Source organism: Pezoporus wallicus, unplaced genomic scaffold (genome assembly GCF_028554395.1).
Source record: "Pezoporus wallicus isolate ANWC-B61680 ecotype Strahan unplaced genomic scaffold, APGP_CSIRO_Pwel_v1 scaffold_7107, whole genome shotgun sequence".
NCBI lineage: Eukaryota > Metazoa > Chordata > Aves > Psittaciformes > Psittacidae > Pezoporus > Pezoporus wallicus.
The window spans coordinates 4,880,249-4,895,513 of NW_026642114.1; the positions used below are offsets into that span (position 1 = coordinate 4,880,249).

At 38.0% G+C, this 15,265-nt stretch overlaps 1 protein-coding gene across 6 annotated transcripts in view; it reads left to right on the forward strand.

Moving 5' to 3' along the window:
• Positions 1-15,265, forward strand: part of HMCN1 (hemicentin 1) — a 190,655-nt gene that overhangs the window by 95,961 nt on the left and 79,429 nt on the right. For 5 of the 6 annotated variants that reach the window (XM_057427409.1, XM_057427413.1, XM_057427412.1 and 2 more), the window contains 13 exons: positions 259-453; positions 1,508-1,638; positions 2,315-2,462; positions 3,021-3,147; positions 4,034-4,188; positions 6,734-7,012; positions 7,585-7,866; positions 9,189-9,297; positions 9,936-10,105; positions 10,319-10,473; positions 11,244-11,367; positions 12,682-12,783; positions 14,914-15,090. In XM_057427409.1, the coding sequence (XP_057283392.1) occupies positions 259-453; positions 1,508-1,638; positions 2,315-2,462; positions 3,021-3,147; positions 4,034-4,188; positions 6,734-7,012; positions 7,585-7,866; positions 9,189-9,297; positions 9,936-10,105; positions 10,319-10,473; positions 11,244-11,367; positions 12,682-12,783; positions 14,914-15,090 (2,154 nt within the window). The remainder of the gene's footprint in view (positions 1-258; positions 454-1,507; positions 1,639-2,314; positions 2,463-3,020; positions 3,148-4,033; positions 4,189-6,733; positions 7,013-7,584; positions 7,867-9,188; positions 9,298-9,935; positions 10,106-10,318; positions 10,474-11,243; positions 11,368-12,681; positions 12,784-14,913; positions 15,091-15,265) is intronic. The other variant, XM_057427415.1, reaches the window with a different exon arrangement.

Sequence of the window (15,265 nt, forward strand, 5' to 3'; positions counted from 1 at the left end):
TTTAAATAACCACTGTCTGCAGAAGTTCTGTGAAAAGTCATTGTTAGCCAACAAGGATGTTATAATATTCAGAAGTAAGAATTTTAATATTCAAGTAGCACTATGACAGTCAGAACTTCCTCTAAATCTGAAAGCTCATGGCCTCCCTGTGCACCCTCCTTGCCAATATGACTTCCATCAAGCCATGGGAATTGTTTGAATCTTTCTTATTCTGAGTTGAGCAAAGCATTTCTCAAAGTTTCACCTTTTTCTTGTTAGGTACTCCAAAGCCTGTCATCAAATGGCTACGTAACGGAAGAGAGCTGACAGGTAGTGAACCAGGGATTTCAGTTCTGGAGGATGGGGCACTGCTGATCATAGCTTCTGTTACACCTGCTGATAATGGAGAGTATATCTGTGTGGCAACCAATGAAGCTGGAAGTACAGAAAGAAAATACAGCCTGAAGGTTAATGGTAAATAATATATAAAACCATCAAGGAACAGGTTTTGAACAACATTTTTTCTTTTATTGTTGGAAATTGCATGCCACAAACCTGTCCATGTACAGTTAAATTATAAAATCTAGCCTGAGTACTTGCAGTTCTATTACTCTTATACCCTATACTTTTTATACTGTTCCTGTTTTCTGTGACTGTGCACTAAGCATCTGTTTTGCTCACAGAGCTAGGTGCGTCTCACTGGTAGAGGGCTCTTGTTGTACTTGAAAACTTTAATGCATATAACAAATGAAGACTTTTGTGCTGTAGAAATTAAAGATTGAGGGATAGATCTGCATTTCATATAAATATGAGAAAAGTTTTTTATCAGAATGAACATAGGAGAATTCTTGCTCCTGATAATCCTGAATCCCAATTGGAAAACAAAAACTCGACAGGTGGACTTGGGATGTTTTGACATTTTGTTTCTTACAAAGAACTTTTTTTCCCAGCCTTATTCACTTCCCATGATAGCAAGCTCTGATGCCTGAACAGGATTATATTCTTATCTTTATCCAGAGGAAAGGAAGAATTCCACTTTGTGCCAACAGGGTTCATCAGTGGAGTTTGAGCTTTCTAATCCACTACATAAAACCATTCTCTTTGCATTCATAATGGAAAAATGATAGGCAGATCTTCTTGGGCACGACTGAAGCAGTTAAGAGGAATGATGTCTATCTGGAATCTGCTTTCTCTATATGCTAAGCAAATAACATAATATTTAAAGATTAATCTTAAATAAAATTAAATTTAAATCTTAAGATCATTCTCTTAACATGTTGATGGTGATTGCATTTGAATTCATTTCCCTGGAATTCTGCTATTGGGCAGGAGGAGACTGTTTTTTGAGAAAGTGAAGAAAGGACACAGGGAGATACATCCAGAGCTAAGAGCCAAATGGAAAAGCTGGGGAGGGAAAGAAAAAGGCCTAAGAAATTCAGATTACAGTGGTTCATGTCTGGGGAGGAAGGAGGAAGTGGGAAATCACTGGAATAGAAGGCTTAATACATGACTTTGCACTTTCTTGTAGTTCCTCCTGAAATTAGAGATCAAGAAAAAGTGACAAATACATCTGTAGTTGTTAATCACCCTGTAAGTCTCTTCTGTGAAGTATCTGGTAACCCCTTCCCCATCATCTCCTGGTATAAAGAAGATAACCAGGTCTGTATGATTAACCTAAGCGAAGTAACATAGCCATCATCAGCCACTTATGTGTTGACTTTTGAGCGCTTAGTATGAGAACTCATTTAAAATAAATGCGCATACATGCCTCTGTGTATATTTGAACTGCACTAAGATCACCCACACAGAAAGCCAGCTATATATGGCTAATCCATTCATTCAGCTGTTCCATAAATCAAAAGTAAACTCTTTATTTTTATGATTCCCGTAAGAATTAGATTTAGCAATATCCCAGTGTTGTAAATGCCAGAGTCCTTACAAAGGGGACCAATAATAGTATTTTCTTCATTCTATAGATGGAGAAATAAGAACTCTTGGAGGTTATTTGAATTCCTCAGGATTATTCTTGAGACCTACACTTCTACTTGAAGCTGATAAGTGATAGTTTAAATGAGGAGAGACCACTATATGCACCTTTGTGGCTGACCATTTACTGACGGATGAAGAATTTCTTTGGTTTTCCCACTCCTTATTGTATGTTGAGCTGCAAGTCATATTGAATAGATTGCAGAAATTGAGGAGATTAGTGCTGTAACTGAAAGGGGAAGCACATTATCCTTAGACTAAACCTACCATTTTCTTATAAAAATCCAGCTGTGATATTTGGCTGATGTAACTTGGATCATGCAAGTCTAATGTCTTGCGTTCTTTTAAGGTTGTGGAAAGCAGCACTCTACAGATTTTGCACAGTGGGAAGATACTGAAGCTCCTTAAAGCTACTACTGATGATGCTGGACAATATTCATGCAAAGCTATAAATATAGCAGGAAGTTCCGAGAAGCTGTTTAACCTGGATATACTAGGTTAGTTCCACCAGGCTTCTTTCAGGGAGGAGTGGGGTTTCTGTTTTTTTGGGGGGTTTGGTTTGGGTTTGTTTGACTGGTTTTGTTTGGTTGGGTTTTGGGTTTTGGTTTTTTGTTTTTTTTCAAGTTGGTGCTGTGAAACCCAGTTGATATTTAAGAAACCAATACATTTAAATTCATTATAGATAGATTCTTCCTCTCACTGCCCATAAAGTATTGCCTGTCAAAGAGCTCATCGTGATGGTTTTTGAATACCTAAGATTTACCATTCTTGTAGTGACACAGACAAAACACTAATTTTCATTTCTGGATTTTGGTCTTTGGCGCTTTGTTTTGTATTTTGGGTGTATAGGAGTCGTCTTATGGCTAACCAGCACAAGTGTGGAAGTTCTTGTCATGGTAGAAATGATGATGTGATCTAACAGAAGTCACTTTGCCGTGAAAACTAAAGTTGTTTCAAGGAAATAGTATTATTCACTGCTGCATTTCTTCAGAGTTTCATAGCATACCTTCCCTGTCTAAACAAAGTTCCTTCCTGTAATGTTTGTCTTTTTAAAGTTCCACCAAGTATAATAGCTGCTGATACCCCTGGTGAAATTGCAGTCATCCTCAACCAGCATATCAGTCTGGAATGTCGAGCCAAAGGCTTCCCTTTTCCTGACATTCACTGGTTCAAAGATGGCAAGTAAGTATATTATAACTTTTGTGGTTTGTTTCTAGGTTATTCCTCCCTTAGAACATAGAGGAAGAAGGTGCAGTGTAAGAGTAAGCTTTGCTTTCAACTACTTGTTGTTAAGTTATTGTCATTGGCTATAATTAGTGGGGGTGTGAAGTGGCAAATTCTTTAATCAAAAGTTAGCAATCTGCTTTTCTTCATGAACTGTCCTATAACTGGCATCAGCACTTGCTAAGCTGATATATGGTATATGAAGCCAGAAAATGCTTGAAGCTTGATAGTCATAACCATTTATTTGTGTTTATTCTGTCTGGATTATTTTAAACATAGAATCATTTAAAATACAGTTGTTTTGCTGACATAATTTTTTCATTGGTAGACTGTACCTGTGTCAAACATGGCATGATGGCTTAAGGATTAGCTGAAAGCCAAAATGGGCTGTGTTTTTTTTAAACAGCATTGGTATTTAACAGTGTAGTTCAGCATAGGTATTGGCTAGTGCTCACAGATATTCTGATGTGACAGTTCCTTAAACTTTGGTTTGCTATGCTGACATTTCCACCTAGTAGTTAACATTTTGTTGTCAGCAAAAGACTGTTGTGACCTAATTAATTAGAAAAAGGAGCTGAGGTCAGTAGTGGGCCTCTGGCTCTGATGCTGGCATCCTGGGTGACCCGAGTAAAGCACTTCTGTGTTTTGGTTACTTCTAAAAATTAGGAATAAAGTTAATGACAATAGTTTGTCACTTTATGGTCTTCAGATTAATGCTGTTACTCTAGTGCTAACTGGTACATATTAATGGTACAATTACTGCTGTTAAAGGGCCCCTTCTTACTACTGTCATTTAAATTAATGTTGAAAGCATGTGGTCAGAGTTCTATGACCTTTATTCCAGGCCCTTGTTTTTGGGTGATCCCAATGTTGAGCTTCAGGACAAAGATCAAGTTCTATATATAAAGAATGTGCGAAGGATTGACAAAGGTCGTTATCAGTGCAGTGCCACCAATGCTGCTGGCAAACAAGTTAAGGAGGTCAAGCTGATCATCCATGGTAAGTTTATAGAATGCCAGATTGTAGAAGATCCTTTAATTTTACTCATAAGTTTTATTTTTTTGAATGGAGATACTCAGACATATACAAAGTAAGGCTCTGATCCTGCAAAATTTGTATGTAAACATAACTTAATGCCTGCTCCCAAAGTGATTTTTTTAGTGTTTGCATGTGCGAAGTATGAATGTACTCTTTGTAAGTAAAGTAGTGTTTGCGTGTTTTTGTGATTTTATTAGTTTCTAATTTGTGAAAGCCAAGAGTCTTGAAGGGCCTTCTCAAATTTTGCAATCAATTAGTTTCAACTTGCTTATTTTATTAACACATTGGCTTTGTTATTTTGATCTTAGGGAAAAGAAAATTAATTAGATTTTGATACACTCATGGTCTTATTTTTCTAAACCTAGTTCTAAGAGTAAATTCAGACAGAATAAGTTAAAGTTAATGCAAAAGTATGAAGCAAAGTTCAAAATCAGTAAAAATCAGACCACAATAGTCTTTGGAAAAGAATGTTCCATATAATCTTCAGATAGCGTGGCATGTCATCTTGCTTAAATTGGTGAAAATATCATTTATATCAGGTGAGGTCATTTATAGCTAGCAAAGAAGCACTAGCATGAATATAACCTTGTTAACATTATTATTATTATTATTTATGAGGTTTATAGCACACTGGGTATACTTTCATGTTTTTTGCAAGCAGTGGAGTCTTACCAAAAACATGGAGAACAGTCAATCTCTGTGATAAATTTAATGTAAGTTAGGCTATTATCAGATGAGAGAAAATGAGGGGAAAAATTCATGGAAGAAGAGCTGGGTCTTGAAGGAAGACTTCAAAGAAGATGGGGAAAAAAAAATTTCAGTTTGGAAGAAAAAAAAAATGTGGAAGCCTAGTCTGACCTGAAAATTGATAGAGTACAGTGCTAGCAGAAATTAGGGGGGAAACAAATACAGAAATCTATAGGTGGCATTACACACTAGTGCCTGGAGTTTGAAGTGAGCCCTTAAGCTGATGAGTCCCCATTTGCTATGGATTTGCTTCTGAAGATTGTGTGTCTTTTCTTCTGATAACTGTGAATTTATTATACATTATTTCCCTTATGTGAGGTGTTTCTGAAGCGTGGAGCAACCACATGCACAGTAATATGCCTGTACACCAGTCATAATGAAGTGTTTTGCATCAGAAACAAAGTGCTGTGAGGACTTACAGGCAATTTTGGCCGCTGTGAGATTTGAGGAGTAAAACACCTCACACAAATAAAATCCTTGCAGATGAGTAGACCTTACTTCAGGTTCCTCAGACAAAACAGGTGAATTTATGACAATAGAATGGAATATCTCTTTACTTTTAAATTTCTCATTAAAATTGGCTGCCAACAAAGTAAGTGAGGAATGTGGACATCAGTTTTTGCTAGTTCTTTGTTTTAGTTGTTTACCTCTGCTTTTGGCTTTGAAATTTTCCCAAAATACTGTGTTAGAACTGTTCCCCATTTGCTGATAAAGGCGTATGCCTTTGAACTGGGTGTGTTTCAGCATGTTTTTTTTTAGGTTTGTGTATTTTTGCCTGCAAATTATGTAATTAGAAAACTATTTCATCATGGTTTGGTAATCTACAAGACCCATCTCATAGGTGTAGATCCATTCACTAACACTTTGCTTTACATTCCTGCAGCAGCATTTTAAAATGAACACTACAAAAATAGTGGAAGTCGAGGATATACTGAACATGTTTGGCATCAGAGGAGTTAATGTGTCTGCCACATGTGTCTAGTACTTTCAGCAATCATAAATTTAGTTGTTGCCAATTGCTCTGTGTTTTTATTACTTCTACAGAGATTTACGAACTCTTTATATTGGCTGATTTACATGAGAACTTGCTTGCTAGAAAAATCTGAGTACTGCTGCCTAGCAAGCAAGGGAAATGATCACGGGCCAAAAGTTTCAAAAGCAGGAGGATAAAGCTAGACTGCTAAGCTCATATTTAAAGTGACTGACTTCATCTTCAGAAGTTTGGAGTACTGAGCATTTCCCACTGCAGTTGTAGAGGCAATAAATGTATTTGGTACTTTAAATAGTAGGTTGTTCTTTGTTGCAAGGATGCACCTCCCAGGGTGTACAGGGATGGCTCTTTACCCTTCAGAAACAGGGAAGAGGAAGAGCCATGCCCAAATGCATTGCCCGAAGGACACATGGAGGGCCAGCTATCCTTACTTTGCAAATGTGGGAGCCTAGAAGGTAGATGCTTTTGCGTACCACGAGGGAGGCAGTAATGCAGCATTGCACCTCAGTGTCGCACTTGTTACTTAAATAGATGGTAGCTCTGTACGTTGTGTTCTCTTCATATTTTCCACTCTGCGGATAGAATGTACAGACAATGTTATAAGTCTGCTGAAGAAAAAGGAAAAAAAGAATGAAAAACAGCAGGAAGGGTCGGCAGTGTGATTAAGCTTAAATTTTTTTTTTATTCTTACAGCATTCTAATGTGTAATCCACTTAAATCTGCAGACTTGTGTGCTAAGGATTTAATGTTGTTTTGTCTCTGAAATAGTCCCTCCTAGTATTAAAGGAGGAAATATTACTACAGAAGTATCAGCGCTTCTCAACAACCTTATAAATTTGGAATGCGAAACCAAGGGAATCCCTGTTCCTACCATTACATGGTACAAAGATGGACGCCCAATTATTTCCAACCCCCAAGCTCTGTATGTGGATAGAGGGCAATTCCTGCAGATACCTCATGCCCAAGTGTCAGATTCTGCAAAGTACACTTGCCGTGTGACCAATGCTGCTGGAGCTGCTGAGAAAATGTACGATGTGGATGTTTACAGTAAGTGAGAGTTTATTGACCTTGCTTATTTGTCATTTTACAGGAAGCATAATAAAACCTTTTCTGCCTCTGTAACATCAGCAACCTTTGCAGTTCTGTCAAGGGCACACAGCAGTCAATAGCTTAATGTAAAAACTGGCCTTTGTTAGCAAGACTACATAGAAGGAGCTTTACACCTTGTGTTTAATGTGACTCTTGAAAAGCTTTTCACTTCACAGGCCTTGATGTCATGCTTTAATGAAGCATCAAAACTATTCCTTCTTCATGTAAATAACACTTACCTGAAATAGTCACGCTGGGTAGGATCTTCAGTGTAGTGTTTTAAGACCGTATTTAGTTCTTTCATCAAAAAACCTGCAGGTCCTCAACTGGTCAATACTAAGCTCATCATTTGAATTCTCTGTTTCCCCTTTGTCTTGGCTTGCCCCAGCAGTAAATTCACACATGAAATTGTGCGTGACATAATGGCATATAGAGCCAAAGTGGGTGGGGAGGAACTAACCCATTTGCTCTTAATACATTTTCTGGCTATAGAATTAATCGCTTGCAATATACTCTTTTCCTCTCTACAGTCCCTCCAGTAATTGAGGGTGATGCTGACACAATCCAGAACAGACAGGTGGTTGCTGGCAATTCACTGACGCTGGAGTGTAAAGCTGCTGGCAACCCTCCACCTCTCCTTACTTGGTTAAAAGACGGTGTGCCTGTGAAAGCAAGCAACAACCTCCACTTTGTATCTGGCGGGAAGAAGCTGGAGATTCTGAATGCCATTGAGGCTGACCGGGGCCAGTATATCTGTGTGGCCACAAGCATAGCTGGAGAAGAAGAAATCAAATATGAAGTTGAAGTCTTAGGTGTGTGAGCAACAGAAATATTTATTTGTCAGATTTCCATTAATGGTTTTATTTTTGTTGGTATTGTTATATGGAGATCTGTTAGACAGCCTACGTATCTATTTAACTCTGGCCACTGCACACTTTTTCTCTCCAAGGTTACAGGACTCTTTAAAGATTCTTACTTTTCAGGTTAGTTCTTGGAGAGTTTTTGTGCATGTGGTAGGTAGATATTATTCTCAGTAACCTTTACAATTCTTTCAACTTGCCTTCATAGAAGAATATTGCAGATATGAAAGGTATCCATTAAAAATAGCATTGGGTAGTTGCTTCTGGCGAGAGAACACTTTTAATTTTGGGTCATATGCAAAATTTGAACATTTTCGTGGAAAAGTTTTTTTTTTTTTTTTTTGCTCCTTTAACAAATGTGCCTGTCAGCAGTCCCTTCTGTATGTCTCTAGGTAAATGAATTGTACAAATATTAATCATGTTCTGTGACATGGAAGGGTTTATTTAAGAGCTTGAGTTTTAGGCTTTGAACTGCTGTCATGAAGAACATTACATACTATTGCATGCAGATGTAGAACATCTATTCTGCTGCTTGAGTTATATCTCAGTGGTCTTGCAGGACAGTGAAAGAGCTGAGAGGAGCTGTATGGCAGTGCTTCCTCCTCAGCCCACCCACTCATGCAAGTGAATGAGATAAGGTGAAGAGGGCATGAAAGAGGGTCTTCTGCACCCTTATTTTCTCATTCTGCTGACAAAGGGTGCTAAAAGTCTCTTGTTGTCATCCTGTCCCCTGTCACACCCCCCCCCCCCTTCCCATTCACAAGGTTGTTCTGACAGACCCTGGAAAAAAAACAAAGAAACAAGAAAAAAGTATTAGAAGAGTGAATTGAAGCTGCACAATATCATTGGGTAGATGGTTTCCTTCAAAAAGGAGCAGTGGTTCTTAATGATCTACAAATCAGTGCATGCCCAAAGTGAGATAGATTTACAGATTATTTTGGTTTTAGCATTATTATTTGAGATAGACTTTAATGGTTTTAAGATGTAAGAGTGTAGGTTTAGATTAGATACAAGGAAGAAATTCTTTACTGCGATGGTGGTGAGATATTGGAGCAGGTTGCTCAGAGAGGTTGTGGCTGCCTCATGCCTGGAAATGTTCAAGGCTAAATCGGGCAGGGCTTTGAGTAGCTTGGTCTAGTGGATGGTATCCCTGCCCATGGCGGGGGGGTGAAAATAGTTGATCTTTAAGGTCCCTTCCAGCCCAAACTATTTTATGATTCTATGGTATTTCTGATCCTTAAATGTTGGCTCTGATGGATTTTTCTCTCTTACAGTCCCGCCGTTTGTGGAAGGTGGGGATGAGGTCTTGGACTACATTGTGGTTCTCTATAGCCCATTGGAATTAGATTGTTCAGCAACAGGGACGCCCTTACCAACTATCACGTAAGGAGGTTGACAACAGAAAAAAGAACCACACACACACACAAAAAACAAACCCAAACACCCCCCCCCCCCCCAAAAAAAAAAAAAGCTAGTTGATTAGGTGAGCTTGGAGGTAGTCTTTATGAACTGTCAATGTTGTTTAGTGATAACTAATGCGTGGAGGACAAACTCCTGGCTCCACTAAAGACAGCATCAGAAACACACATGGCAGGATCAGGATTTTATTTTAAAGTAGTTTGGTATGTTGTGCCAATATGCACATCCTGGAAATTAGGATAGATAACGAGATCTGACAAAACTCTTATTCCCTTGCTAATGCAACAGTGCACTTCTCATCAGCTACCAGCGATTGTTTTTGCTTTGGAGATTTCTGCCTGCCTCTGTTGGTGGTAGCTGCTTTCACTACTGCTTCCTACCTGTCACCTTTCTGGTTTCTTCAGCGCATGTTCCCCTATTCTCCCTACTTCTGATAAACCATTGTGGTCTGTGGCATTCAGAAAAGCAGAATGCTACCTGACATCTCCAAACCTTCCCAGAAATGCAGAGTTACTGAGACATTCTGTTTAATAGAATTGTAGATATTTTAGTAGTGCTGTTGATCGTACTTTCATAGAAATCTGAGACTTTATTTTTGTTAGGTGGTTGAGAGATGGCCAACCAGTTGAAGAGGGATCTGGACACAAGATCTTTTTAAATGGACAAAAACTTCTCATCTCTCGAGCTCAAGTGTCAGACGCTGGCCGCTATAAATGTGTGGCTGCAAATAAGGCAGGAGAACATGAAAAGGAATTTGACGTTACTGTGCATGGTAGGTTACTTGAGAGGAGGAGAAGTAGCAGACTGTCTATATTTTATATTGCTAACAAGAAGGTGCTCAAATTTTCTGTAAACGTCTATTTATTTATGATGAGAGTAGGCAAAATAGAAGTAGAGCTGATTTTACCTGTGGGATATTGCTTCTACATATTTAAATGCATATGTTCAAATGATACTTCATTTATGTTTCTGGTGCTTCTTGCAGTTCCTCCAACTATCAAATCAGCTGGGACTTCTGAGAGAGCTGTTGTGATATACAAGCCTGTGACGCTGCAGTGCATAGCCAATGGTATTCCTAGCCCTTCCATAACTTGGTTAAAAGATGGTCAACCAGTAAACACAGCCAGAGGAAATATAAGAGTAAGCACCACTCTTTTATGGGATCCAAACCATGAAAGACAGTTACAATAAATTATACATGTTAGTGCTTCTTTTCCTTTTGCTTCCCTCATGCTGTAATATAAAGATGTCAAAGATCAATCCTGGATAGCAGTGGGCTTTTTACCTGTGTAGGACAGTATCTCAGATTGAATAGCAGTGTTCAGTAGACTGAATCCCATCAGAAGAGTCCATGACTGTAAATTCGTCATCTGGTTTCTTTTAGTTGTACTTTAACCTTCAAGATACTGTTGTTTGCCAGTTACAAAGTGACTCTACCTACTTGTCACTGTGAGGCAGGATTAGATAAGTTTTTCTATAAACACTGCCATTGCAGCACCTACCTGTAAGTTCTCTTCTCACCAATTTTCCGACTTTCAATGAACTTCCCAGTGCTTGCATGCTTTAGGGTTGAGTGCTTGTAATGGCTTTGATTTACTTCAGGCTGGAGCAGTTTTTGATATCTTGCCAACAGCATCTCTCTCTGCCTGCAGTCTTCTCTTAACTTTGCTTGCCTGTCCCTCTACCATCTAGGTTTCCTTACAGCTGTGCAGCTAATAATACTGATGTCCCAGGAGCACTGAAGTCTCTTTGAACTACCAGGACACCTCTTGCATGAATAACCTAGCCCAAGGTTAGAAGAAAGATGAGACTGGCTGTATTCAGCGTAAACACCTGCTTTGTTATTATGCTTATTGGCTCTGCCTGGGATTGGTGTGTAAAGAGGTTCCCTGCTCTCTGTTTTGGTACAGCTGGAGTCTTCAGGCCGTATTCTGCAAGTTGTCAGGGCCCTGCTTGAAGATGCTGGCCGATACACTTGTGTGGCAACAAATGCTGCGGGAGAAGCCCAACAGCACGTTCGGCTTCACGTGCATGGTAATGTTTCTGCCTTCAGTTAGAAGCTAAATGTGGCTGTTTAAGGTAGCTTTTTTACATCTGTATTCCCTTATATTTTAAGCTCTCTGGCATTTTAGTTGTCTCTGCATATCTATCTTTCAGTTTTCTTTCTTTGTCCCACCGCATTAGTAAGAAGTGAGGACAAAAGCTGTCTTTCTTAGGATTTGGCCTTTCTTCTGAATGCCTTCCCAGTTAACTCCTCTGTTCAGAGGTACCCCAAGAAGCCAAACACATTGCCAGTAACCCACCACTCAGAAGGTAGATGCATTCTGAATTAAGATATGACATGCCACTGTTGGTATTATTCGACTGTAAGTCTTCCTAGGATAATGGTATTCGCCATCACATTGCAATGGGGAAATTTTACAGGAATGACTTTTCTGAGAAAAAAACATTCTTTTAAGAGAGTTTGGGTTTTGTTTTTTTCCAGACTGCTTAAAAGGAATTTTATTCTGCAGCTAAAAAAAAATAGTATCAGGAAAACTTGAGGTGTTGTTTGCATGTGAATTGCATATGAATTTAATAAACGCTTTCACCATGATTTTTGTATATTTGCCTCCAAACTGGGCACAAAGCATGTATATTCTCGATGTGACCCAGTGCTCAAAGGAGGTTCAGGAATACTCAGGAGATGGGAGAATGGACTGTGGCAAAATGCTCGTGATGAGTATGATTGTGTTGACTGTAATTGTCAAACTGCCTCAGTAACTGGAAAATATTCAACTGAAATGAAGAGAGTGCAGTATCTCCATGGATGAGACTTAGAGAAAACACTCCCATCTTATTCTATGGTATAAAATCATAGTTAATTTTAGTTTAAGTCCCATGCTCCTAAATACCTCTTTTGCTCTCAGCCTTCATGTTCAAAGTGTCATTATTGGGTGTTTCTGTCATGTTTCAAATGTAGAAACTTTAGTAAAGAGTCTTGCTTTGTAAAAGCCGTCTGCAATATTCTGTTTAATGTTACCAGTCCAATTGAGATGAGCTTGCCACATTAGAAAAATTACTGTACAGCTTTGTGCACCCATTCCTGCAAGTCCATTTTAAGTGTTATTTTTCCTGAAAAAAAGAAATAAAATTAGTGTATTGTTAACACTAATGAAGTTATGTAATTAGAGAGTAGTCCTAATTTAAAGATGAGCTTTTTTGAGAAAATCCTTTGTCATCCAGCAGTTGAAGCTTATGCAGTTCACTGCCCAAAGTTTCTCAGAGAGCAGATTACTTTTGAGATCAGATGTTTTGCTAGCTGGGTGGCTGAATTAATGAAAATCTGATGCCTTTGTCTTTCCCCAGAACCACCCAGTCTGGAAGATGCAGGGAAAATGTTAAATGAAACAGTTGTGGTGAATAATCCAATCCATCTTGAATGCAGAGCATCTGGGAACCCTCTGCCAGGTATGCACATGCACATTTAAGAACATGAAACATATCTGATAAAAGGTTTTCACTTTTATCTGTCCTTTGAAAAAAATGGATATTCTGAACATGAAGTTAATTCTGTGGCATTTAAGCTAGCTAGAAACTATTAAACACTATGCATAATAGAAAATGTTAATATATCAATAGATGTGGAGTAAATATTGAGAAAATTAGTAATTCCCAACGTTTTTAACTAAACAGGTGAGAAACAGAAGGGTAATCCGCTCCCTTGTGTACAGTGATGGCCTGTCTATAGGCAAGAGTACTGTTAGATTTCTCCTAAATTAGCTTTAAACACACCCACTCTCTCCTCCTGTCAGGTCAATAATTTATATTGTAGGGCAGACTTAAACAATACCTTGTGGATGGAGTGTGCCTCAAGTGTGGCCATGTCTGAGACCTTATCTCAAGTCTATTGATATTAATAGGAGGCTTTTTGTCTGAGTCCCTTGCATGTGAAAATGAGTAAGTTTTCTTTGTGTGTACAGTGTTTTCTTTGGCTTGCACTGATGATAAACTACACTTATGAATTTGTGGGTCCCTCTCAAATTTAAGCCAAGATTACACCATGTTTTTTCTCACACTTTCCTGGAGTTACGATTTTTTTTTTTTTTTTTTCAAGTTTCCTTTAGAAATCATATATATTTACCCAAGTGAGAGCTCAGGGAGTTTGGCTTCTGTTTAGACTGATGAATATGTTTATTTTTTTCTGAACTGGAAAGCATATGAAATAGTCTCTATTGTCTGGATTTTAGTTATCTCATTGTTGGGATTCTTTCAGTGCTGGAATTCTTGGATCAGGTCTTTCTTTACAGTTAATCTCTTTGATGGTTTTTGAGATGTGTGGAGAAAAATTTGTTTCCGTCTCTATTTCAATGTGTGTTTTTTATTTCCACCTTCTTCTGATGAAATACAAAATTTCACGTTGATAGAAGAACAATTTTCTGTGTAAATTATTGTACAGCAGAACTTGGGAAATAGTGTATTATTAATAGCTTATATCTAATTTATAGCAACTTGTGCTGATGATAGTAACATTTTCAGAAGAAAAGTATTACTAAATTTCAGATGACCATACAGGTTTTCTTTTTCTACCTTTTTAAGAAAACTGTTACAAAAGCATAAGGATTTTATATCCTTTTTGCAATCTTGCCCCACCGCGTCTTTTTTTTCCTCTGCAAATTGACAATTGGTTTAGAAATGACAGTTATTTTAGAACAATTATAGTGATGCATTTCAGATAATCTATGCAATAAGAACAGTTTGGTCACCTCTTCTATGCATGATGTGATGCCACATTCTAGTGTCAAGATATTAGGTAAAAAAGTGATAGCACAACATCACAGTGAAAAAGAGAGAAGATTGTGTGCCGTCTTATTCATCAGTCAGACCAGATTACTTCTTGAATATGATTATTTTGCAAAAAATTTGTGTGTTACAGAAAATTGTTCTGTAAGTAGCAGTTTCATCTAACTGAATAGTGAAGCAATCCCAGTAAAGCATTAGTTACACATTCTACTGATGGAGGATGCCATCTTTTGGCTGAGACACAAATAAGTGCTCAGATTTTGCTGGTTATCAAGTTCCCATAAAGCACAAGTTTTCTGGTATTTGTTTTCAGTTTTTCAGCCTGCCAGTTGAACTTTTATTTGGTTGCTTGCATTTTGAGTCTGTAAACTTTCGTAGGTGGTTCAGTTCAATGTAGCAGTACTTTACAGTAAATGACGAAAAAAAATATATATTATTGTGTGTTATTAAACAGCTGCTGTTGATTTTGGTATGAGTAAATCTCCTATAAATATGATATATGTGATAATTTTTTAACTTCAGAACATTTTTTCATAAATATCTGATGCACATGCATGATAATGTCAGGTTTGCTATTGAAATCTGTGGGTGTAGTCAGTAATTTGCAAAAATGTTACAAATTCCTCATTTTCTAGTTATTTTTTCTTGTTATTAATAATGATTAACATTTCTGTTGGTTTGTAAATGTTGGTGTTACGTATCTGAAAAATTTAAAGGAAAGTTCGAAGCCTATTTGGTCCTCTTGTTTTTAAAGGGAGTACTTTTGGCAGCTTTTCCATTTTTCCTTTCATTATGCAGCTATCACGTGGTACAAAGACAATCGGCCACTTACCAGTGCTGGCAGCACCACTTTTCTGAATCGAGGGCAGGTTCTGCAGATTGAGGGTGCTCAGATCTCTGACACTGGTGTTTACAAGTGTGTGGCTGTCAACACAGCAGGCACAGCTGAGTTGTTTTACAGTCTTCAGGTTCATGGTAAGTATTATAGTATTTATGAGAAACATGTACATAGATTCATAGAATCATAGAATAGTTAGAATTGGAAAGGACCTTAAGATCTTCTAGTTCCATTCTGGTTAGCAGACTTATTGTCATTCACCACACCATCATACTGAAGAGATATATAAAGGGTCAGAGGGAAGAAAATTCA